Source organism: Asterias rubens, chromosome 11 (genome assembly GCF_902459465.1).
Source record: "Asterias rubens chromosome 11, eAstRub1.3, whole genome shotgun sequence".
NCBI classification, from domain to species: Eukaryota; Metazoa; Echinodermata; class Asteroidea; order Forcipulatida; family Asteriidae; genus Asterias; species Asterias rubens.
In genome coordinates, this window is record NC_047072.1 from 14424731 (window position 1) to 14451273 (window position 26543).

Sequence of the window (26543 nt, forward strand, 5' to 3'; positions counted from 1 at the left end):
TTCTTAAGGGGGGGGGGGGCACAATTATTTAAAAGTGTGATTGTTCGAATGTGGATTTATTATAATGGCAAAATGTCCTGACTAGTTTTGTTTTGAATGACAATAGGACTGGATTGTTTAACTGGTTTATTTTTACTCTGGATTATTTTTAAATCTGAAAATGTTACAAAAATATTTGTACTTGCCTTTAGGTTAATTATAAATTACTGTTGATTTGATTTATAAAACTTCAAAACCAAAAGTGTATTTACTAGGAATTGCTGATGCCAAAAGTGTATGAATAATAAATGAAAGACTTAATTAAATTTTGCAAATAATTTGTATTACCTTTTAAGTTATGGTTATTAGAAGTGGTTAATATTTTAGGCGATCATACATAGTGCAAATTTTCATGAATATTTAGTATGAATTATTAATTGCGTATAAAATAATAATCACACAATAATAACATCTCTTTCCCTAAAACAAAAAACTCGTGACAAGAGTTATTTTTGTACTATTTATAAGGACGGGGGGGGGGGGGGTCCTGTAATTTCCAGTTTTCACATTTACATTTTCTGAATTGTGGAGTAGCCAGTGGGTGGCAAGTTTGGCCCTGGCCTGACTCATGGAAAGGCACTTTTAACAAGATATAAATAAGCTGAATGGAGGTTTAGTTTCAAGGGTTTTCTTTTGTTACCTTTTTGTTGGGGGTTACAATAGTGTCTTGGCCAAAAAAATCCCACTTGTGCAGTACGTATGGGATTAAACCCCAATGTCGGTCTCTTTGACAGGTTTTGGACGCAACCACAACTTTTAAGGGGTGCAATATATTTCCCAGATTTTCATTTACGAGACGGGTACATAAAAAAGCTCAAATTCCAATAGACTAATGTCAATTCTAAATGTGTGGATATTAAAGTTGCGATTACTTCACGTGTTCTTAGTTAAGTTGCTAGTAATTGATTTGGAAACAATTTAGGAACTAAATGAGAAAACGATCTCCCTATTTGTACAATCGACTGTTCTGCGGTTTGACACTTTGGCTTTTGAAGAAAGCGCTCACAAACAATACACTTGTCGTTTGAGGTCGTCTGCTGCGCACACGGCGTACACACACACACACGACGGCAGGCAGTGAGTCAAGTCAACATACAACAAATGCACGTTCGATCTCGAATGAACAGAACATTCCTCGCCTTGTGAATGATTCTCAGTCAATTCATCTTGAGGTTTCCCCGTTCTGTATTACTGGATTGAAGGTTTGTACATTTTCTAAGTTCCAATTTACACTCAGAATCATGTTGTCATTGACACAGTCTTGATCTAGTCTTTACTGGTATCTTTTGGTATTAACCGCCACCACAAAAGTTGTCTGCCAATGCCAAGTTTTTTTAGTGTTGTCAGTTGTAGCGAACTAGAATGCTGCACAAGTGTAAGTGTGTGTCGTGTTTTTCCGACAGTGGAAACTACAAGCAATTATACTTTGCAATATTCTTGAAATTCTGCTTCAATAATGACAAGGGATAACTTTCCGTATGGCGCCACCACTTTTTCACTAATTTTTACAAAAAGGGATATATCAATTAGGTAAATTAGATACTATATTAATTTTATTTCGAACGAAAAAGTGGTGGCGCCATACGGAAACTTGTCCATGACAAGCCTGTCCATTTTTAAAGCCATTGGACACTTTCGGTACAGAACAAAAATTAAAAGTTCTTAGATTTACAAATAACTTGCACTTACAGGGTTTACAGAAGGTAATGGTGAAAGACCTCCCTTTTTTTGAGAAAAACCAATATCAATTCTCGATATCGAGAATTACGGATTTATTTTAAACACATGTCATGACAAGGCGAAACGTGCGGAAACAAGGGTGGGTTTTCCCGTTATTTTTTCCCAACTCCGATGACCGATTGAGCCTAAATTTTCACAGGTTTGTTATTTTATATAGAAGTTGTGATACACGAAGTGTGGGCCTTGGACAATACTGATTACCGAAAGTGTCCAATGGCTTTAAAGTTAAATTGTTTACAACAAAGAATTTATAAATTATATTTAAAGTTAGTAAATACTATTATTGTGACTAAATGTCAGCAGGTCAGTGTAATGTAAATTAAAAGGAAATAGATCTACTCGTCGTAGTCGTACCCAAGTCAACTCGTACCCAAAATATTGTACCCAAAGTCAACTCGCACCCAAAAAACTGTACCCACAAGTCAACTCGTACCCAGGTCGGATAACATTCCGTATCACGCCACCACTTTTTCACTCATTTTTACAAAAAGGGATCTCATTTTAGGTAAATTAAATACTGTATTATTTCATTTTGAATGAAAAAGTAGTGGCGTGATACGGAAACCTTTCCCTCGGGTCAACTCGTACCCAAGTTAACTCTTAACCCAAGTCAACTTGTACCCAAGTCACCGTCTAACGTGTACATTGTATGCCGAAACGGAGAATTTCTGTGTGGCGTGATTTTATAAACGATAGGAAATGATGTTCTACTCACTTTCAGTAATATCCCTTCTCACAATTTCGTTTTTTAATAGTGTTTGATGTTCAACATTTTCTTCAAATATTGTTTCCATTACTTTTTTCCAAACCTAAATGTAATACAAATTTTCGTAAGTGCTGATAATTTTTTTCCGAAAGAACAAACCAAAATTTTTATTAAAACACGTTTCCCCTCGGAAAAAGTGAATCATCCCTTCAAAAAAATTTCACCACTAAAACAAAGCATTTGTTGATTCATTTGCTTAATCTTGTTTGTTACCTGCAACAAGAAGAAGAGAACAACATCATTGCAACAATGACTGGATAAATAAACAATTTATAATATAAAACAATATGTATATCAGTACAAGTTGACTTGGGTAAAACAGGTTTTTGTTTTCCAACAGAAAACCCCCAAGTTAATTCGAAAACACATTTCCCCTCACTCCCTCAGAATAAATTTGGTAAATTTTTTTTTAACAAATTCCCCCCCCCCAAAAAAAAACCCAAAGACATTTGTTGTGCCATTCGCTTAGTCTTAGTATTGTTCGTTACGTGCAACATTAAGAGAACAACATCAAGTTATATTTAATCAAATGAACAACATTATTTTAACAAATAGTTGGTACAAGTTAGCTTGGGTAAAAACTGATTTGGGTATGAGTTGACCTGGGTACGAGTTGACTTGGGTACGAGATGACTTGGGTACGAGTTGACTTGGGTACGAGTTGACTTGGGTACGAGTTGACTTGGGTACGAGATGACTTGGGTACGAGTTGACTTGGGTACGAGTTGACTTGGGTACTAGTTGACTTGGGTATGAGTTGACTTGGGTACGAGTTGACTTGGGTATGAGTTGACCCGAATTCATGTATTTTGTATGGTATTTTGATGAACAATCATTCAATGGCAGACTTTTGATTTGAGATGATAGCGAGCGTCTCATTGCTCACTGGACACTGGTCCTTTTCACTAGTCGCCCAGGCCTATTCATCACAGTTTTTAAATTATTATGGCCCAGTTCATACTTCGATGTGAATCTTGATGTCTCAAACAGATCTGAAGAGAAAACAGCAAAAACAGAGCTGTTGCCATTTCACACATTTTGGCCTAAATTGGCACAACATTCACTTTTTTCATCACTGTAAGTATCTGTGCCAACAAGATCCAATCAATGTTTTCTTGTATTTGGTTAAGTTGAGTGTTCCTAAACAGATTTTAATTGAAAAATAATTGGGATCATGTTGGCCCACCAATATGTCAAAGGTCATATGAAACTACACTAAAGTACTGCCTATTTTGGGTGATTTTGCGTCGTCTAGAAATCCACGCGCCAATACGCGCCAACGAGATCCCAAATTTTTAGAAGAAGATCTGCGAACCCATGAATCACACCCCCCCTAATTTGGTACTTCTTACAGGCAGGGACTCTTAAGTAGGTTTTTTTAAACGGATTCCAATTATTGAGTTAGTGTTAAACTGTTTGTCATTGCAAATGACTGAATGAGTAACACGACTAAAATGGCGGCGTGGCAGACCTGGATCGAAATGTGTTTCACCAGGCCAGAATATGGTAACAATTAAGTGTATAATCAACACGCATCAGGTTTATTTGGCATGTCTTATCATGGAGGAAGGAAAGTCACCTGTAAATTCTTATTTAACGAGAGCTATATAGTGTTTTATCAGAAAACAAGTAGGCAATCATAAAGAACTCATTGTGATAAAATGTTTTTGTCAAATCGACTGTCATTACTTCCAGAAAAACATAGAGTTTACTTTGAAAATCTTCTTTTATTTCTAATTTGACGAGTTATAATTAATCTAATTTTATTTACTTACAAGATAAGCAGAGGTGTACTAACATTTTTCTACATTTAAATTTTATGTCTAACAAATCGTGGTCGCTCAAATTAAAAATATTCACACTATATTTTTGTACAGTGATGAAAACATCCAATCAGTATCAGCCTACTGCATGTTATAAAACACACTGCTGTACATTAGAAAGTGTGCAGCTATGCATGTCATCACGATTCCTAACATCAACAGACATTCCAGGAGCAATGGCTTTTTTTGTCTCCAACTGTGATCCTTCAAGACAGATTAACTGCCTTCGCTGCCCATGGCACATGAGCTTGAATTCAATTTAGATTAACCTTTGGTGGTCAGAATAACAGTTATGTGCTTCAGGGAAGCTGATCCCTTCTGATGATGTATCTCATTTTGAAGTATTCAATGTGTGTACTGCCAGAGTGTCTGACTGGTAATTGATCATTTCCACATACAGTTCTCTTGTCAACAAGCCAGCCTTAAATAAGAAATAATAATGGAATTATATATCATGGGAAATGTGTAAAAGTTTGCCATAAAATACCCATAATTTTATTTGCCAAACTCATGCTCTGCTTGTAGTGAAATATCAAGATTGGCTATTTATGTTACAAAAATTGTATCAAAGTTAATGAGAGAAGGAAAAAAGAATTTTGCATCATTGTCAGTCAGAAGTTTGAAGATATTTTAAATCATCACACAGCTATGGTTTAAGAGAATGATGCATGCTACTGATCAGTTTGAAGATTATGAAATATAAACAAATTAAAAGGCTGATGGGCGGAACACCTATGTAATAAAATCAAGAGGTGTTTGTGCTCATATTGCTCATAATTGCTTAAACACCTACAAATTAAGGTTTAGGTTTAGTTTTAGTTTTATTAGACTTTACACTGGCATAAAAGTATAATACTATACAAATCTATACATAAAGAAACAAAGAAGCAAAAAAGCTAAAAAATACCAAGCCAGTGAGTGACCAGGAGGAAAACGGTAGTTTCTGATTAAATGTAGGCTGTTGCATTGCACTCTTCATAGCCAGGATATTGAGCTGGAAGATTAATTAAGGAATGTTAAATCGCACAGCTAAAGGTTAATGCCCTAGAACACGTACACTAACTTGGCTGTGATAGATTGTATTCAAAACATATTCTAAATTCTTTAGTGGTTTCGATTTTGTGCTTCAAGGATAAGGATGTAATTTGCTTAAAGGCAAAGTATACCTTTTATTTTTTAACCTGTTTGATTGTTTGAATCCTTGTAAAAAAATATTTTAAAATACACATTTAACTTTTTTCAAAAGGTTTCATTTTGAAAGGTGGTTGCATTTTTCAGACCCCCAAAAAATGGAGCAGGTTTTAACATTTAAAAATGTCCATGCAGGAAGAATAAACCGTAATTAAAATACACAATAATAATAACAAATTCTTATATAGCGCATTTCACAATAAACTGTATCAATGTGCTTTACATTAGTCCCCTGGTCATTGGGCCAATAAACATCCCTTTAATCTTTCTCAGCTCCCATTATAGGGAGTATACAGCCCCGAGCTGCCGTGGCGCTCCAAAAGCTTTTCATTCACAATATCAATCTCTACCCTCGCAGGTACCCATTTATACCCCTGGGTGAAGCGAAGCAATTATAGTAAAGCATCTTGCTCAAGGACACAAGTGTCACAACCGGGATTCGAACCCACACTCCGGTGACTTAGCATCAGAACTTGAATTTGATGCTCTTAACCACTCGGACGCGACACTCTACAGATATCTGCGAAACGTTCATCTCAGATTGAAATATTTTTTAATCCCTTTCTCTAAATCCACATTCCGAAAAAAGAGAAACAATTTCTCAAAAACTTATTTGATGTATACATCATAATACTGCAAAGCTATCCCTTTAAGTCGCATCCTTGCAAATCAAAATGGAACAACCTGTGTTCATATTTCTTTCAAAGCCACAAGCTGTGCGCCAGCCTTCTCATAATTAAGATACATGTATTACCTCATTCTCAAATAATGATTGAATTAACATTTGTGGTCAAGATATGAAAACTTCTTTAAAAATGTGTAGAGATTGCCATGTGTATAACTGTATGCCAGATTAATGGAATGTGACATGTAAATGTACACTATAATATAAAGCAAAATTTACATTAAAGCATAATGTTCAATTACTAGTTTAGTAGCTACAACAGACTAGCCCTCAGAAATGTAATATTTGGCACAAATTCAACGTGATGTACAAGGAATGATAATGTCCAGCAACTCTAGCAAAGTATCTCAACTGACAGTGTTCTGTGCACACTAATTACTGATTACTAATTTTGAGTAGCAAATTATGAAATTTTAGTCACAACTGAAACATTTTGTTGCAATTGTACCTGGTTGCAACTGTTGCAACTGTACCTACATGTACTTGTCAGTATTTGCAGACACCAAATATTTGTCATGCATACATGTTTGCTGCGACCATAGAGCAAGGATGTAATGCGATGACGACAGCACTAGAACTTGTCTTTAAATACTCCACACACCAATGCACAGCATGCACCCTTATGGGCTGTTAATGACTTTGCAGTAACACCTGCTAATGCGGCTTGTTCAACAACATGTTCATACACTGGCCAATATTTGATCATTTCATAATTATCGATTGTGTATTTGCTGTCTGTGTGATCGTGACGCAACTGGCCGGCTGCCTGTGAAGTGCAGTGTATAGCTTCTGAACCTCACCAAGGGGTAATTGAGTTTGTTCCGGCAGTAGTGAACAGGTTAGCATGCACTGGTGGGTACATTATACAAGGGCCAATAAGCTACATTGCATGCATTGGTTAAAATACACACCTTGCTTAATATTTAAAAAAAGTTAAGGGAACAATGACAAGCTCTATTTCAGCAATGAAAATTATATATGAAATAATAGATTATTTTAAATATTGTAGCCAATGGTAGGTAAAGGGTAGGAAAGTGCTTAAATGTGAAACTATGTTGACAAAATTTAAAGATATTATATCAAGGTTGATGCCAGTAGAAAAACACATTAGTTTCTGAGACAGGTTTCTTCCTGTTGCTTGCAAAACAAATTTGTCTCAAAATGATTGATTAATGTGATGAGGTTTGGACATGTTTGTTTATCCCAGTAACTTTTGTTTCACAAATTCCTACTGGGTGCAGGTCAGAAACCATTCAACATTAAACTGTAGTATCTAACCAGGGGTCAGTCACACCCAAGTTAATGCTACATTCTGAGAAGCAGTAGTATAGGGATCACCTTAATAGACTCCTACATTATTTTTATCTTCATACATGGTTGTTTGGGCAGGACAAGGGGAGGGGCATGTTTCTGTGTATGGTTGAAAATTGAAATTTTGCACATCATCTATGTGAGTTTCATGCAATGGAAACACTGTCGCTGGTTTTGTACATTATATTTGTATAGTGTTAATATTTACATGTAGAGTGTTAATTGGTAGTGCGCCACCTCATTACACCGGAGGTCGCAGGTTCAAATCCCACTCCAGGCAATTGTCTTTGTTCAACCCAAAATTTGTTAGGATAAGTGTCAAACGAGACTTTCCCTCAGTTAAATGTAAAGCAGCTATGCTAATTGGCATGTCCAATTTATTAGAATTGTAGATTTTGTCTCTTGACATCTTGATGCAGGTGCCTTGATGTTAAATTGAGAGGCCGTCAAAGCTTAAATTACTTGCTTCAAAAGCCACTGCTTATATGTAGACTCATGTACCCAGGTGTAGTTGCACATTACATTACCTCACTGGCCAGTTTGAATGCAAATGGTGGCCAACTTGTCTGGTTAACATTGTACTGTATATGAGGCAGTATGTGTACAACACAATCCAGTGGGAATAAATGATAACCAACTATGGTTTGTGTCGAGAAACAAACAGAAACATGAAGTTATGGACAAGATTAAGACGCTGTGAAGGTTTATGATGCTATGATGCAACTGTGATAAGTGTATGGAAAATATGATGTCAAAATTTGTGGTAACAAACTTGTTTAGTTTGTGTGACATTTGTTCTATGCTCATTTTGGTGAGCCCTAACAAAGCACTGAACTTTAAGGTTACAAATTGCCATGGTGCATATTGCTGCTAATACAATGGCACTTGAGCAACCTGCTTCTGTATCGTAGTGAAGGAAGCTGGATCGTTTACATGCATTATTCAGTGACAGCTTTACTGCTCATTTTGAAATATGCAGTCTTTAATTAATATATGAGGTACATGTATCATAAATGTGCTCAGACCTCAAACAAGCCATGCAAGATACAAAGAGTAGTCATAAATTTGGAAGGTCGATATTGTGCAATTGATTGTGTTCTAAAAGCACAAGTCACAGTTTTATACACAATTCCCTTGAGGCATACAAAACTACAATGCAGAGTCTGGAACTCAACAGTCAATGATTCTTAGTATTCCAATTTGCATTGCATCAGTGATGTACTAGAGATGGTCAGTGTGTACTTAGATATCAAGGGTTTAAGTCAGTCGCATCAGGCAGGGGGCCCCTCTGATGTATCTAATGAATTATTTAAGTATGATTTGGGATTCAGGAGCACACCATTGAGATCGTTCAGGCTGATTGCCTTCCTCTTCAGGGAGGAATTCTATATCCGCTTATTTCAACTTGGCATTTCGGCTGGGGTATCTTCTGAAAACTTGATATTTCCTGAAATAATAAAAGCCTAGGTAAACAGACCCTGTTCAGACTGCCTTGCTCTTTTGGGAGAAACTTTACATGGCCAGTGTTTTAAATGTACATCATATTGAAATCCGTATTGCTTAAATGTTAAGAATTATGTTGAGGAAAGCATAATGAAGTGGTGAGACATTTTATAACGTTTTGCTATGCTTTTAGGCATGTCGATCATATTATTCTGTTGAGCGCCACTATGCAATTTGCTGTGCTATTGTCTTAAATTATTTAATAATGTTCTCTGCCTGATCTTCCATAGTGATCAGCTATTCAGCTCACAAGTTGAAGGGCAAACTCGATTTGCATAAAGGTGAACCCAGTATTCAAGTAAACTAACTCTGGCTATACATGTACCTTTGTAGATCAATTTTGTTGGTACTATAGTTTGTTTAATGGATTGTTGGTTGATTGATTGATTGATTGATTGATCATCGATTGATTGATTGTTGACTAATTGTTTTTATTTGATTAATTGGCTTTTTCAAAACAAACACTTAATTCATACACAGAATTTACCGAAAATCATAGAAAACTAAAATACATAATGGACAAAAACATTCTGTTTACTTTAACATTTGATGCAACTTAATTATTTTTGAGTAGTTTACCTTTTCCAGGAGGCAATGTACACATGAATGGCATTTTGATGTAGTGTTGCTTGCTTAGTGCTCATTGATTAGGGTACAGAGCACCATGTGTGATACGGTAAATATATACACTCTGCAATAAACTGAGTTGTTTACCCATCCAATGGATCAATTTTGGAAAGAACAACTTGTGTTACATATATACTAGCAATATTGAGAAAACTATCTACTACAATAGCAGTATTGAGAAAACTTGTTTGTCAATGCTTTAAAGGCCGTTTTCTAAGAAAAGTTGGTGCATTTAGTGATGATCTTAACAAGGCTCAGTTTCACCTTATTTTAACGATAACAAAATGCAATCATCAGTTTCTTCATATCACAATCACTCGGCATTCGAGCCCTTGCCCCATCATGATAGTTACCTGAGCGTGTCGACTTTGTTTAACGCTTCATCATAAATTTCACACCTACTTGCCCAGTGCGCCATGATGATGCAGAATCTTTTATGGGCATATCTTGGCTACAGTTGACTCATTAGTTTGAAGCACCAATGTGAATTTCTGATTAAAACATTGGAAGATGTCTAGTGAAACAGCATCAGCAACCAGTTTGCTTGATGCAGTTCTGTAGGTGGACTTGTCGGTTGAAGAATCAAGAGTAGTATATTCAGGTTTTTGTTCTCACTTTTTTTTTTTATATAAGAGTTGCTAAGAGTAAGACTAAGCTCAAGTGTGTACGTTTATATTACACCTCAGGCTTTGTACAAAGTGGAAATGTTTCTTTGTGTAACATCAAGTCACTAGAGTCAATCTAAAAGTGCTGTTGAATCATTTCATTCTGTTAATTTTGTTTTTTAAAGAGCTTTGATGGAATGGAAGTGAATCATAAAAGGACTTTTGATTTGTGTGATTTATTTTAATTATGATGTTTTGGTTTGTTTTACTCTGTAGGTGCATACACTATTGGAATCTCATCTTCAAAGGAGTCAAGGAGATATTTGAAGTGAACAACAAATGATAAGTGACCTGAGAGTAAGCTTTGCTGGTAATCAAACTTAGACAAGTGACGAAGTGAGATAAAGAGGTGCAGTATGGCACGTTTTAGTTTGGACACTGCCTTCCTCTTTACTGTTATCGCACTAGCCTGGTCTGTGGTGCCCAGTGTCGCCCAAGACACGCCTAATGCCGATCAGGACTTGCCTTGTGCATTGACTTTATCAATAAGCTATTGCAGCTGCTCAGGCACCAGCCTGACCTGCAGCAAATGGCCTAAATCTCTGCTGACGCATATTCCATCAAACACTACATCCCTCAGGATTTTAGGCTCAGAAACAAGACATCTTAGAACAAACATCCAACCCAGAACCACCCTTCCTAACCTCAGAACATTAGACCTCACTGGTAATGCTATTGTAGAGATTGACGCACGCTGGTTCACCCGCAATAAGTTCCCAGCATTGGAGGAGCTTATCCTGGACACCAATAACATAACCCTCAGCGGAGCAGAAACATTTAGAGACGTTTCCGAAAAGCTGCGATTGCTGAGTTTAAATGGCGCCCTCAAGAGGAATTACACGGAGATGCTCTGCAACAATTTAAGGGACGCTCTGCAACAAGGAAACTTATCCAACCTTGTTGAGATTCGCCTTGATAATAATGAGTTGGGCTTACTGACACCAACCACGTTACAGTTCTCTGGGAGTTCCAAACTTCAAAGATTGAACCTCTTCAACAGTAGCCTCATAGCAATTCTACAGGGGACTTTCATGGTAAGAAATAATTATTATTGATTGTGATAATATTGCACACATTTCATAAAATTCACATTTAAATGGGCATCTTATTTTTCATTTATTTTTTTATAAATGGTAAATGTTTTGTGTGTATTTTATATAACATAATTTTAGACACGCAAACCAAAATGCATTTCACTGTACAAACATTTGTTTTTTTACAAGTGACAATAAAACATTCATATTCATTATTGAAAAAGGCAAATACTAATTAGATAAATATAGACAGAATGTGTGAGAAATTTGGCCAAACTAAATAAATTAAACAATTTCTGGAACTTGAGAGATTTCATACAAATTTACTACGGGGCAAACCCGGCATAATGAATTGGGATGCATGATTGAACAATAAACCACCAACATAGAATTATTACACTTGTTGGAGGTCACGGCCAAATTTTCATAACCCATCAAGAATTTAACTGGACACTATCTGTGACTGGTAACTCTATTTAACATTTATGGTTTTTACTCAATATAACAATACATTGGCTTTGTAGTTAATACTTAAGGCAGAGTAAATATTGGCAAAAATCCACAAAATTATGTTTAGGACAGCAACTGCACTACCTGTTCCTTAAAAACATTTTTTACTTGCACAACACTTTACATATTTTATTTACAAATCAAAACCAAAGGCCAAGTCCGAAACGGCGACTTCAGCAAGAGTTTGTTCATGGAACTTTTCCTCCATGGTTGGTTAGAGTGTCTGCTAGTGTTGAAGCATTGGTAGACGGGCGCTATCTTCGGACAAGGTGTAACATTCAATGTTTTTTCCCCCATTTTATGCTAACAAGTTCCAATAAGTACTGCAGTACATTATTTATATTTTGCTGGTTTTTGTTTATTTTAAGCGTTCTTGATAGCATCATAAAACTATGTGATAAATTTTGTTTCTTTATTTTTTTTTTTAAATATGTAGCGGAAGATATTCCCGAATCTTCGTCATTTGAACTTAAGTTCCAACGAGATCAAAAGCATAGATCAGACCACCATCCAGGACCTTGACACCTTTACAAACCTGTCTCTTGATCTCAGCAACAATCTCTACTTCTGCAACTGCAAACTGGCGGCCTTCCAAACCTGGCTCCTCAACACCACGATTGTCCCTGATAAATCCGGTCTGCGATGTGATGATGCTGTCTTGCATTCCAGCATCAATAAGAGCATCATAGACGCCGATTTAAAATGTGCCGAGATTGAAGTAGTCAATGTTGATGATGGGTTACAATCTTCTTACATCATACTCAGCATCATCTTGACTCTTGTTGGTCTCCTGGCATTGGTTGTACTGTACATGAGGCGGAATGACATTAAGGACTACTTTGTGGAGTTCTACACAACCAGCAAAGAGGCATTTAACAGTCGCCAGGGTTATGATGAAATCCACAGGGTACGTCGGGAAACACCTGAGATGGCACCAACTGAAGTTTGAATGAGGTAATTAATCTCTGGTGTGCTTTATTAAAAACATATTTTTGATCCCCTCCATACACCAATTATTTTAATCCCAGTGTTTGGGCTACATCTGCTGAGAATTGTTGATGTGTGCCATGGACAGTTGGTTTTAAAATCTCTCACAAATACAAATAATACTTTTGTGAGAATTAAGTTCAGCCCCTTAAAGCTGATCTCTTGGCTGCCGCTTCCTATGTTGTATTGTAAACACTGCAGGCAGGGCCTAGTCTCATAGAGCTGCTTAGGCAAGAAAAAAAGCTCAGCACAATAAGATAATGCTAACCAGAGGGGCCATATTGAACTGATTTCTAGCTCATGTCATTTGCAAACGACTATTAATAATATAGTAATAATAACAAAAATATTGTGTAGCGCATTTCACAACAAGGTTTTACTGGTCCAATCTACAGACTTCTCTCTGAGAAAATCAGTTAACAATACTCCAGATTTCCCTCTGTGAATGTAAAAGTAATATAATGAAAATCAAATCCTGGGGAAAATCTGCCTTCTAAAATGAAATATTCAAGGTTAATGAATGATGCTGGAGAGCAATCAGTCACACAATGACTCTCCCTTGCTAGTCTTCTATAAATAGTTTGATTTGGTAGATTTGCCTTACCCCAGGGAAGTTGTGAGGAATATGCTGCATCTCTAATTGAACATCTCACCTTCCTGTCAGGCAAGGCCTAGTTTCATGGTGCTGCTTACCACATTATTTTATGCTTACCATCCTTTTTTCTTCTTACAAGCACCTTGTGTGCGTACACATCTCCAATCACTAGTCTCTGTTGATACAGTTAGCACTTTTTCTAAGCTAGCTTTGCATGATAAGCATAATTTTGCACGGTTAACATAAGTTTCAAGCACCTCTCTCTGCTGTATGGTAAGCACTGATTTTCTGCTTACTAACATTGCAAAGAAGTAGGTCCAGATTTATCCAGCTGTGTGGATCTAGGGACCCTGAGGTGTGACATTTTTGATTGGGTGAACAATATTTCTCACTACACATTTAGGTCAAGTACGTACAGTTCGCTCTCTGAACTAGTGGTGTAAACAGGCCAGATCAAACCATGTTTTAAAAACCAAGTTTTGGTTATATGAATTATTATGATGTGCTGATATATTAAGTATCAAAAAATATCACAGACAGGAACTTAGAAACGATATTTACATGGTCAAATGTCTTTTTTATTAATTTTAATCAGTTTCAGCGTCTTTAAACGTTTGGCCAACTAGTATGACAAAAAGTATGTCATGCTTTTTGGTTAACATGTGAAAGTTATGATATTTGAAAAAGGGGAGTTTGCCAAGAAGCATTACAACTTCGGACTGTTAACAGCACCAGCCACCAACCTGGTCATTACCACACAGTGAAGACCGGGTCCTCTCACTGTTATTCCCTAATTAAAACCTTAGCAATAATAGAATGTCTTCTCTCCATTGGGCTGTAACAGTGGTTAAGTCTGAGAGTCAGAAAAAAGTCTTCACAACCAGAAATAATGAATGAAATGAAAATGAAATAAATTTTAAATTTCTCTCATAGAGATCCTTTTGCTACATGTACAATCTAGTCCAGTCTCGCTACAGTAATGAAATGAAGCATCAGACCTGCATCCTTATTCCTCACATCTTGCTGTTATTTAGGATGGCCATGCCATGTGGCTTAGATTCAATGCATAATTCATTCTAAAAGATTTCACAAAATAATAAGAGGATTTATTTACCAGCAGAAAGTCTAGTCTCGGATATTTTATTATTATTATTATATTTATTGGCAAGCTGTTTCACTCATTTCCTTATTGTTCTTTATATCTCACTTCGTCTTTAATCATTTTTTATGGCTCTTATTAATGCTTACCCAAGGAGCATACTTTTGTTTGTGAGATTAAGTTGCGAAAATTAAATTTTGACTTGAGTCTTTCAGAATGTACAAGCCAAAGGAAATGAACCTCAAGCTTAAGTGTTTTTGTCATGGTGAGCCACATAGTAATTGAATTGCCACATACTTTATCGCTGTTCAACTAAAAAATACAATTTCATGACAAGCCACTAGAAACTCTTTTGTATTAAAGGCAGTGGACACTATTGGTAATTACTCAAAATAATTATTATCATAAAACCTTTCTTGATTACGAGTAATGGGGAGAGGTTGATAGTATAAAACATTATGAGAAACAGCTCCCTCTAGTTTTCAAGAAAGAAGTAATTTTCCACAAATTTGAATTTGAGACCTCAGATTTAGAATTTGAGGTCTCAAAGTCAAGCATCTGAAAGCGACAAGGGTGTTTTTTTCTTTCATTAATCCTCGCAGTTTGTGTGTCAAACTGCACAAAATATGTTATGGGTTCTTGCCGAAAACAAGATGTTATATATTTAGCAAGAATTTAGACTTGAAAAATGGTGCATCATTTACCTAAATTTTTAATTGGAATAAGAGATAAGTAGGCTGATAAATTTGAAATTACGACGTACATAAATGTAACTTGAAATATTGTACACACATCACAGTTACATTGCTGTAATTTAAAGTACATGTAATGCAGCATTATAGTGATTGATGATGCTATTTGCAAGTCAGTAGGAATGCCATTAAACATTCTAGTTTCCTTTATGTATCATGCAACTAAAGCCATGGCGGAGTTAGCGGCTACAGCTAAGGGCAGCATACTCTTCAATGCATTTTGGTCCAGTGATCCAGCCACAGCCGCCAAGTTAGAAACATCCTAAACCATTGAATATTTGTCAACCGGAATCCAATAGCACATTCTGTGTGTAATAAGTTAGCACTTGCTGTTTCATTTTGGGTAAAAGAGGCCAGACAAAGTTCTCACTTGATTTGTTAACATTGGCCATTTTTGGAACCACTGCTTGGGCTTAGGCGTTGTCAGTTAAACGAATGTTTGCTTTCCATGGCTTCGAAAATGGCCAATAGCACATTCTGTTTGTAACCTGTTTTCATTAGAAAATGGCCGTTGATAAGAATTACAGACAAACAAGACGGTTGCTTCACTATGAAGGCAGCCTAGATTTACTAATTCTCGTAGGGATACATAATTCTCCCCTCCAAAACAGTAACAATGAAGAAGAAATTCTTCACACTGAGTCAGCAGTGGAGCTTATTAAATTATAGCAGCAGGCTGAGGCAGGTGTGTTCAAAAAGCCATATTCCAAATCTAATTGTCATTTTTGGAAGGCAGTCGACGTATTTTCAATGAACAAACTTGTGTTGGGCATAGAAGACACATGTACACTCTATGAAAAGCCTGGATTTGAGTCTGTGAAGCTTAAAGGCTTTTCGCGTAATTTGTTACATAAAGTGCAGTTGTTCTATGTATAATTGTTGGGTTGAACTTTTTAAGAGGGAATCAAGGCCAAAACACAGGCATCGGAAACCCAGGTGTACTTTAATTTCACAAAGAGCTGCAGTGATCTTAAAATGTGTATCAATTGTTATTGCTAAAAGCAAAGTGTGATGTCAAAATTGACACATCCTAGATGGATCATGGTGTTTTGTGTAACCAAGCTCAGGTTTAAAAAGCATGTGTCACAATTTGTAATTGTCAAAGACCAGTATCTACACTTAAAGACACTGGACACTGGACACTATTGGTAATTGTCAAAGACTAGTCTTCAGAGTTGATGTATCTCAACATATGCATAAAATAACAAACCTGTGAAAATTTGATCTCAACAAATGCATAAAATAACAAACCTGTGAAAATTTGAGCTCAATCGGTCGTTGAAGTTGCTAGATATAAATGAAAGAAAAAAACACCCTTGTCGCACCATGGTTACACAAAGTTGTGTGCTTTCAGATGCTTAATTTTGAGACCTTAAATTTTAAATCTGAGGTCTCAAAATCAAATTCGTGGAAAATTACTTCTCTCTCGAAAACTACATCACTTCAGAGGGAGCTATTTCTCACAATCAACCTCTCCACATTACTCGTAATCAATAAAGGTTTTGTGATAACAATTATTTTGAGTAATTATACCTAGTGTCCACTGCCTTTAACGTGACCCAACATATACATGAAATAACAAATCTGTGAAAGTATTTTTTTTTTATTATAGATTTTTCATAGTCACTTGAGAAATATTTACTCCATTTTAACTTGGCCGAGCAACCAATGTTTTTGTTATTTTGAAATCAAACTGGCCACATCCGGTGCCAGCCTGCCGACATATTCCGGCGATTCATATAACATTTAATATTTTGTGAATGAAAACTTTATTAACTTAATGCCCAACTTTTTTCTTCCTCACCAGATTTATAAAGAAAGTTTGGACACTGGTGAACCGACATTTTGCATGTTCAACAAAACCAGGACCAGTATTTAACAGTTGGAGAAGAGTTTGCTACACAGAACATCCACCAGCGTTTTGAAAAGTATTCAACAATATGGGCGAACATGTTTTCATATTTTTTTTTGTTAGCAAGAGTGCAAACCTATAAAAATGAAGAGGTAAAATTATAGAATATAAAGAAACGTATGGACTACATGTACTTGTAGCATCAGGGTTGACCGTTTAATCATACTATTCAACAAAAGGTCAGAAATATTGCCCAGCTTGTTTTCCTTTAAAAGATAAAGTGCATAGAAACACCATTAAGTATTTTTTTTTAATATGAAAAACATGGCTTGCAGTGGGAATGCATTTTAAAGGCAGTGGACACTGTTGGTAATTACTCAAAATAATTATTAGCATAAAACCTTATTTGGTAAAGAGTAATGGGGAGAGGTTGATAGGATAAAACATTTTGAGAAACAGTTCCCTTTGAAGTGACGTAGTTTTCGAGAAAGAAGTAATTTTCCACGAATTTGGTTTCAAGACCTCAAGTTTAGAATTTGAGGTCTCGAAATCAAGCATCTGAAAGCACACAACTTCGTGTGACAATGGTGTTTTATCTTTTGTAGTTATCTCGCAACTCTGACAACCAATTGAGCTCAAATTTTCACAGGTTTGTTAGTTTATGCATATGTTGAGATACACCAAGTGAGAAGACTGGTCTTTGACAATTACCAATAGTGTCCACTGGCTTTAAGTTTGTGTCAATTTTTTAACATATCAGTTTTATGCTCAAATTTGTATTCTTCAAATGTTAATACCTTTTTATACAATTCTGTACATAGAATTTTTGCTACTTGGTTTATGTAATGAGGATTGTACTCATGATGGGCTTTTTAAAGAAAGAAATGGATGTAGGCTACATGTTTTGGCACTTGTTTAGAAGTGCAAAGGGCTAAATTGAAGACATTATATATCCAGCCTCCATTTTACATTCTAGATGTTAACTTATAGTAAGCTAGAAATTATGACTCACTAGGGATGCATATTAAATCAGTTGTCTTTAAACACTCTAAGAAGAATTTGTAAAGAAAAAAAAATTGTGTACAAATTTGCAGTTCCAGTTTTCTCTGCGAGCCATTATGATTTAGCAGGGACATTCCTAGGTGTCTTTGCTTACCTTTAAAGATTGCTCTACCTTGCACAAAATCAAAATGCTTCTAAAATTTCAGAAAAATATGAACCGTTTGCAAGAACACTAAAAAACTCTACCTATCAAAGTATGTACTGATAAGCTTTAAAGCAGATATCCTAACAAAATCTCCCTAGGTTGTGTTTTTTTGTCAGCTAAGAGGAGAATGAATGCACTATTATAGAAAACCTAACACTTGATGGTCCCTCCGCTATAATAACAAGTTTGAGTAAAGTGTATCTCACATTGAGCTTCTAGCCGCTAGCATATTTTCACAAAGTTACTCCATCATCGACCACTGATCTCTTGAATTGATCCATCTTTTATAAAAAACCAAGCCAAGATCCCGCGGGTTTGGGAGTTTATTCGAGTCACTCCTGAAAGGCCCTTAGTTGGCTTGCTTTCCGAAACCTGATCCTCAATTCCACAGAAAGCATTTCTTCTCATGGGATAGCTAGGCTCTCAATTTCAAAGTTCTGTCGATAGCTAAGCTGTTTAAACAACGTCTCAAGCTCCTTTGACGACTGCTGGATGCATAAAGAAAAGAAAAATTCCCCCAATTATATTTGTACCTGTTCATTAAGTTGTAATGTACCCTTTTGGTAGTTCTAATGTTACAAAACCCACACCACCTTAAAAGATATAAAGAAGCTGTATACAATGGGGGAAAACTCTGTAAATGTGTCACTGTTGTTTACAAAATCATAACAATTTTAAAGATGCAATAGTTTGTGGAAAGTTTCTGGAAAGGTTTTCACTTGAGCCAAGTCTCATGTTTAAGAGTGACAAAAGCAAGTTAATGGCAAGAAATATAAAAAAAAAATCAAATTTGGGTTGGCTGTGGATAATGTACCACTGTTGAAACTGTTAATAAGGATGGGTAATTCCTAGTAAGCTTACCTAGGGTAATCTTGTAAAACATGTAAAATATTTAATGTTTTTATACCATCCTTGATTCTTATACAAATACATTGCATGGATGTTTATGCAACATGATTTATTATTGGATCAAGTAAAATGTCATTCAACCCTTAATTTATACAAACTGCTTGTCATTTTATACATAATATGCAATCTCGTAGTGCACATTGTAATGTTATGATAGGTTGTAAACATTTACCAGGCAGTGTTTGCATTTGAGCAAGGACAGTGACAATGTGTACAATTGCTCACTAATTACCTGAAGAGGACACTTCACTCTTTCGCTCATTCAAAGTACACTTGCAACTGCATGCCATCAATATTTAATGCAGAAAATGTTTGTTTTTATGATGTTCTAAAATATTGCACAAGTCAATAACTGACTGAGTGGATTGTAAATTTAAAAATGGTGCACTAACATTTACACAACTTTCATTCATTTGTATAACACTTAAAAGTATGTGGATATCAGGAATGCATTTATGTATGTGAGATTGGGGGGGAGTAGTAACAGCAATGGGTCCTAGCTCAGATAATTGCTTTCTGACTGGTCAGGAGAGGAACAACAATGTGTTTGATAAGCTACATACAACTATAGCAATTAAAATGTAGTAATATAAAGGTCAGTGTAAAGTGTGTAGGGGGTATTTCCGGGAATTGATTTTGTATCAGGGGAAGTGCAAATAATGTTATCTGTGGTAGACTATTGATGTTGTGCTGTAATTGAAATGACTCTTGTGAATTGTGCAGAAGTATTGCCAAAAGATTCTCTGCTAAGCAAATTATAAATTCTGGTCAAAAATGTGACATAGTGAGGTGAGGTTGCGGAATCAACATTCAAATAATTCTCTTTAAGAGCTGTACTGATTCTGAGCAAAGTTGAGTTTCAAAACTTATTGCATGCTTAATTGAGAAAACAGTTGACCATTAAACAATGAATTTCAATGAAAACATATCTGAAAGTTAAAATGAATACAAATGTAAACAAAATTCTATCGATTTCTGCTTGTGTTGTGCGTTGTATACTAGCGGCTTGTGATCCATGATGTTGAGAAAGTCAATGCATACACTGTACTTTGTTGTGATGGCTTGAGCTGCTAACAACTGACTGGGGACCTCATGATGATATAATGATACGACAAAACTGCGCATTATTAATAATTGTTTGTTAGCATTTAGTAACGAGAAAGTAATGAACCTTTTTGTGCATGCAGAAATTCAATTTGAACACTGATGAATTTCACCTTGAATTATGGCATAACAAAACTCAATCTTATTTAATGGAAGTATTGCATTGATAATAATGAACAGTTGATTGGATTTGTTATTTTGGTTTGTCTATCTTATATGTCACTCAGTCAAACACGCATGAATTATTTGCATGTGTCTTAAAATAACAGAACAACTGATATTAATAATTCTATAGAAGGTATGCATTGACATTAATATCACATGGACAGATCCTTTCTTTAACTTTTTAACTATGTTATTGTTTTTCATTCTTAGTAACCCTAAATCCTTGTCATAATGTTTTGGATTATTATTCTTTTCGACAAAGTATCTGCAATATTTGTCTTCATGTTGATTCAAAGAAATTTAAAGTGGCAAGTTATTCTAGCCGGATTTTTCTCTCCCATATAAGTAATTCTGCATCTTTGGTACATGTACATGTATTCAAGTATTTTAATTGATGTATTTTTCAGATGGCTTGATGTTTCAGCACAACACAATGATATTCCTGAAGATAATGTTTAGATATGCAGCATCATTAAGCAAGAAATCAGGGATGATCAAATTAAGATAATTTTTAAATACTGCAGTCTAGAATTAATAATTTGTAGACTCGAAGCAGGGGGAAAAAATCATAGTTTACACGAATTTAGGGATATTTTCCAGTTTCAAAATTGCCCATTATGAATTCAAAATCCATGGCCCAATTTCATTATTATTGTCTGCTGAGCAAACATTAACAGGAAACCAGTCACATACAATACAGTAGATGTGGAATGGTATTTTGCCTGGTAACCTTATTCTGGTAAGCATATGTGTTTTGTGCTTAGCTACCTTTTGTGCATAAGCAGCTCTTTCAAATTAGAGTCCAGATTACATCCCAAATGATTAGTTCGTAATTGATAGTTTAATCATTGTTTTTACCTTTTTGGCATGCATTTTAGAACATGTAAATATAGCCATCTTTATAGAAGCATTTTCATTTTTTAATAATGTACATAATTTTGTGTTGCCTTATGCACAATGGTAGACTTTGGAATGCTAGGTGGCAGCAGACTTACCAGGTAAACTTTCATTGTTTTAGCGTAAGTAAGAGTATGATCACTTTTCCTTGAACAATTGATTTACCTGGTAAGTCCCCTGCCACCTAGAACTTTTCAAAGTCTCCCGTTATTTGTTAACATTGGACATTATAATTTTCAGTATTTCTACACTTCCTAGTGTGACAAGTAACTGTAGTTCTTGCATTTTTAATGTAACTTTGCCTTAGTATATTTTTTTAGTATTTAAGATTCCTGTAGAGTGTAGTTTTTTAAGTTTAGGAATCATTGATGTATATTTCGAAGTTATGCATAGTATAATTGAAGGCTGAAATGTATTTGAATTTATGATTGGAAATAAGCTAGACTAAAACAGGGTACCAGCCAGAGACGGTAACCACGGCCCAATTTCATAGAGCTGCTTAAGCACAAAAAAAACCAGCTAGGTTTCCAACCAAATTACTATTTCACATACACAGTTTATGACTGGTTTACTGCTAAATTGCGCTTAGCAGCAGAACTTGTGTTGACATTGTTTTATGCATAAGCAGCTCTGAAATTGGGCACAGAACACCCCAAGGTGTTACAAAATCATTCAGAAAGGGAAACAAATTTCACTACCTGCAAAAAACATTTTGTTTGCTCATCCGTTCTTTGTATCTATCAACTTTATTTATTCTAAAAGAGGTTTGTTAATAATCTAGTGACATGTATAGTATCCACTTGGAAATCCAACCATGTGGAAAAAAAACATTGTGACTCGTATGGCGCGCCTTTTGAACAAAAAATGTGAATAGATTTACTTTTGAGTGAACCATTTATTTTGTTATGCTATGTTAGTTTTTTTTTTATATAAAGTGATACCCATTTGATAAAGCTGAATTTTCATTGATTATTGGTGTTGTTATTATGTGTCGTGTTTCTTTGGTTGTTTATTATAAAATAAACTTTTGAAAGAATGCAGCTTCAGTTTGCCTTACCAATCATGTGAATTATTTTAGCTGCTTAACAATACACATACTGTGTCCACTTTAGGTTAATATTTAAAAAATACATGTGTACCTCGTTTTGGCCCCAGAACCCTTATCATATTTTTCAATTTGTTACACAAAAACAATAGTACGTACTGAACATGTTTTTAAGGTGTTTTTTTTAAAATAAGACTCCACCTATATACAATTCCTTGCCTGGTGCAAGAGTCATTATTTTTACTGTTTCATATACTCGAGTGGTACTTAATCTTGATGATCTCTCACTGTATTCTTCAAGAAATGTGAATTCTGTTGTACATAATATTATGCAATGAACATTTAATGATTTACTATTATACTCAAATTAGGCGTAAACATTATGTAGCCATCTGTTTACGAATAATTAAAAGACCAAAACAGGACAATGACATATGATATTTGTTTGTAACTTGATTGCTGTTGAGCATGAAGTGTATCCCATATCAGTTGAGGAAGTACTATTGAATGTACCATTAAGCTAGCTTATTTATTCACTAAGATTGAATTAAGTATAGATTTTGATGAGAAACTCCTCATAGCATTTAAGGAATTTGCCTCCATTAAATATTAAATTAGAATGAAATACATGTAATTATACTCTTATAGGAAACGCTAATTTGACATTCAAGTAGGGATTTGACATGGTAATGAGTAATATCCTTTCCAGACAAACCTATAATATTACTTAATTTCCTACCATGTCTATATTTTTCTTTCTCAGTTTCCCCATCTGGCGCCAGAACTTACATTAGGACGTGTTCCCCCCACAATCCCACCCGAGCAATAGTTATTTCCCTTGAGAAGTTGTGGGTGGTCGATGTTGTGGAAAGGTGTCAACAGAACCTGATATTGGCTGGAATTATTGGGTGCGTTCGTTTAGCTTCCCTGGGTCGACCCCGGTGTGTGGAGGTTTTTTTTCCCAGGACAAACGTGTGCAGATAATTACCCACGTTCGTCCTGGAAAAAAAAACGCCACACACCGGGGTTGACCCAGGGAAGCTGAACGAACGCATCCATTGACTAATAAGGAGGGTCGTTCGTAAATGTAAAGGTAGGGTACTAGTTGGTATTTTGGTCATTTGCATACAGTGAATATACATGTATGGTGCTGCCTAGAAATTTAAGAAGATGCTATGGGTTTTCGATTGAACCAGTTCAAGGCAGTGGACACTATTGGTAATTCCACAAAATAATTATTAGCATAAAACCTTTCTTGGTGACGAGTAATGGGGAGAGGTTGATGGTATAAAACATTGTGAGAAACGGCTCCCTCTGAAGTGACGTAGTTTTCGAGAAAGAAGTAATTTTCCACGAATTTGATTTTGAGACCTCAGATTTAGAATTTGAGGTCTCGAAATCAACCATCTAAACGCACACAACTTCATGTGACAAGGGTGTTTTTTTCTTTCTTATTATCTCGCAAGTTCGATGACCGATTGAGCTCAAATTTTCACAGGTTTGTTATTTCATACATATGTTGAGATACACCAACTGTGAAGGCTAGTCTTTGACAATTACTATTAGTGTCCACTGCCTTTAAGTGAAACGGATTTTTTTATGACTGAAGCATTTTGAGTACATGTATGTGTTCATTTGTTGTTTCATTAAACAAATTCTGCCCAGGTTCATGAGACAATCACCATTGAATAATGTGATATTATTTTCCTCTCGAGCTAATCGATGATACCGTTGTGTTGGCATTTGACTTGATTGTAGCCAAGTCAAATATTTCCACTAGGATGCCGTGACATGACCACTGGTAACATAATGGAGAAGAAATTGTTGTAATGTGGTATGCGATAGAACATATAAAGCTTTGTTTTACTCACTAAATATTCCCTATAACCGACCCACCCACTCTGTCAGGCCACATTTCAATACACTTCGATCTTTCATTGGTGGAGGTGAAATGCAGTTTCGACCATTCGTTCCGGTTTTAATTTTGGATACATTTTTAGCCTCTAGCCGCCATCACTAAGTTGTTCACTTCTTATAAATAACTTAAGATTCTTGTAAATGTTTGATGATGGACTGTGGGAAGGGCAGATGAGCTTGACGGCACGAGTGATGAATTCTACAGGGGGTTGATGGCAGTTTGCAGCCGGTCTGGAAAGCTTCTGATGATGAAGCCCTATTTTTGGCGAAGGTGTTAAGTATAGCTGATTGGCGTTGTGTCTAAGGGGCAAGGCATGAGCGGCTATACCAGTATCCAATAATTTTCCCCGATAAAAAGACAAATATCTCCAACTATTGGAGAAAGGTCAAAATGCCCCCCTCCCCCCACATCGCTTACGTTTAAAAGTCGCTATTGATTTAATGAAAAACACATTAACAAATTCCCTATACTGTATGAAAACTGCATGCTCTCAACTTGAAAAAATTACAAGGATTCGATATATAAATAGCGGCAAAAGCGCAAGAAGGGTATCGAAGAAAAAAGGGAAACAATTATAATTTCTAGTTAACAATTTGTCTTTTCTAGGGTCGGCTACGAGTTCAACTTCACTACAACGTAGACTAGGCCCCTATTAAAAAAATTATAATGAAAACTTCCACCAACTATTTGTGAACTATACTACGCGTAGTGTACACACACAGATATGGAAGTTTTAATTACTGTATTGTTCAATAAGGCGACATCCCATAATAAGTTCTCTCAATCCTTGAGTTTGATTGGCTGAAAGAATGGTAAACAAATCACACGTGTCATCTTTAGTCGGGTTAACGCATCCACTTTGAATGCAGTCTTTACGCTGTCAAGGAGTCGGGTGCCAGACAGCAGGGGCAACGTGCGGCCTTTTCTAAAATGTCTGCACAACCACGAGATGACAACTAAATGCACTGAACTGCATCAGGAAACATCATGGGAAGTAAGCTTCGTAAAGTACAATTAATGTTGCAATTTTTTACGGTGAGTTGTTGTCTATGTATTGTGTTGAAAAGTAAACAGTTTCATTCCAAATTAGAAATGCACAATTTTTCCAGAAATTATCAAGTCATCTGCTCATCTGCTAAGGAACATGTACATGTAGTACTAGAGTAGCTGCGCAATGCTTCCCACTACTTATAGAAACTATAAGGCTAGTTTCTAGAAGTAGCTTTCCTAGCTTCCCACCAACCACATATTATTTGTATGATTTGCTTGTTTCCTTCTTTCGTTTTTGTCGAAAAATATTAAACTGATCAAATACATGTCAGATCTGGCCTGTTTACTTTTCTCAATTGAAATGGTTTTATGAGCGGAAGGCAATGACAGTTTGTTGTTTTCCCTTCGAAAGCCAGGACTAGCCCCCGGCAAAAACGCCCACGGATAACTTTCCGTATGGCGCCACCACTTTTTCACTCATTTTTACAAAAAGGGATATATCAATCAGGTAAATTAGATACTATATTATTTTATTTCGAATGAAAAAGTGGTGGCGCCATACAGAAACTTTTCCACGCCCACTAGTACAAAGTCGCCCTCCCCTACCCACCCACACAAAAACTCGCCACCTCACTCATAACTTGCCCCTCTCAAAGTCGCCCTACTGACACTGACACTGGCAGAGTCGCCCCATGGCCTGAGGTAAGCAACTTCAAGTAGGAAAGTTTGAAACAGAGTTAATAAAAACATGGGTCATGGGTTTGTTTGTGTCATTTTGGTTGCAACATAAACGGCATGTGAAACCTATCAAAGCCTGTATTTTGAGTTGACTGTCCCATTAGAGCGCCACCTATTGGCAGGGTAGGAGAAGCATGTATATAATTGAATGGGCTTTTAGAAGTACACAGTCTTTCGATAGACTACAACAGCTTTCCAGAAATGAATATCACAAGTCACTGATAGTGATACCATGCTGATACCTTGTGGGTCCTTGTTATGTGGACCCTTGCACACATGGCATAATAATAAGAGAACTCAAACAAATTTGGTGAAAGGGTGGAAGAAATTTCATTGAGGTATGTTTTTTATTTTATTACACAACAACAGCAAGGTGATGTCTCAGTCCTGA

General features: G+C 35.9%; 1 protein-coding gene across 1 annotated transcript; it reads left to right on the top strand.

The window, feature by feature from the left end:
• Positions 1-1053: 1053 nt before the first annotated feature.
• Positions 1054-17449, top strand: LOC117296258 (trophoblast glycoprotein-like). The gene is made up of 4 exons (XM_033779102.1): positions 1054-1241; positions 10567-11384; positions 12331-12848; positions 17135-17449. Exons 2-3 carry the CDS (start codon positions 10707-10709, stop codon positions 12841-12843), a joined length of 1191 nt encoding a protein of 396 aa, XP_033634993.1. The 5' UTR covers positions 1054-1241; positions 10567-10706; the 3' UTR covers positions 12844-12848; positions 17135-17449.
• Positions 17450-26543: the final 9094 nt, after the last annotated feature.

What these genes read in the sequence shown, in the direction of transcription:
- LOC117296258 (XM_033779102.1), top strand. Translation starts at nt 10,707, where the DNA reads ATGGCACGTTTTAGTTTGGACACTGCCTTCCTCTTTACTGTTATCGCA. An exon ending in TTCTACAGGGGACTTTCATG is followed by an intron (nt 11,385 to 12,330) that starts GTAAGAAATAAT and finishes TTAAATATGTAG; the next exon opens with CGGAAGATATTCCCGAATCT.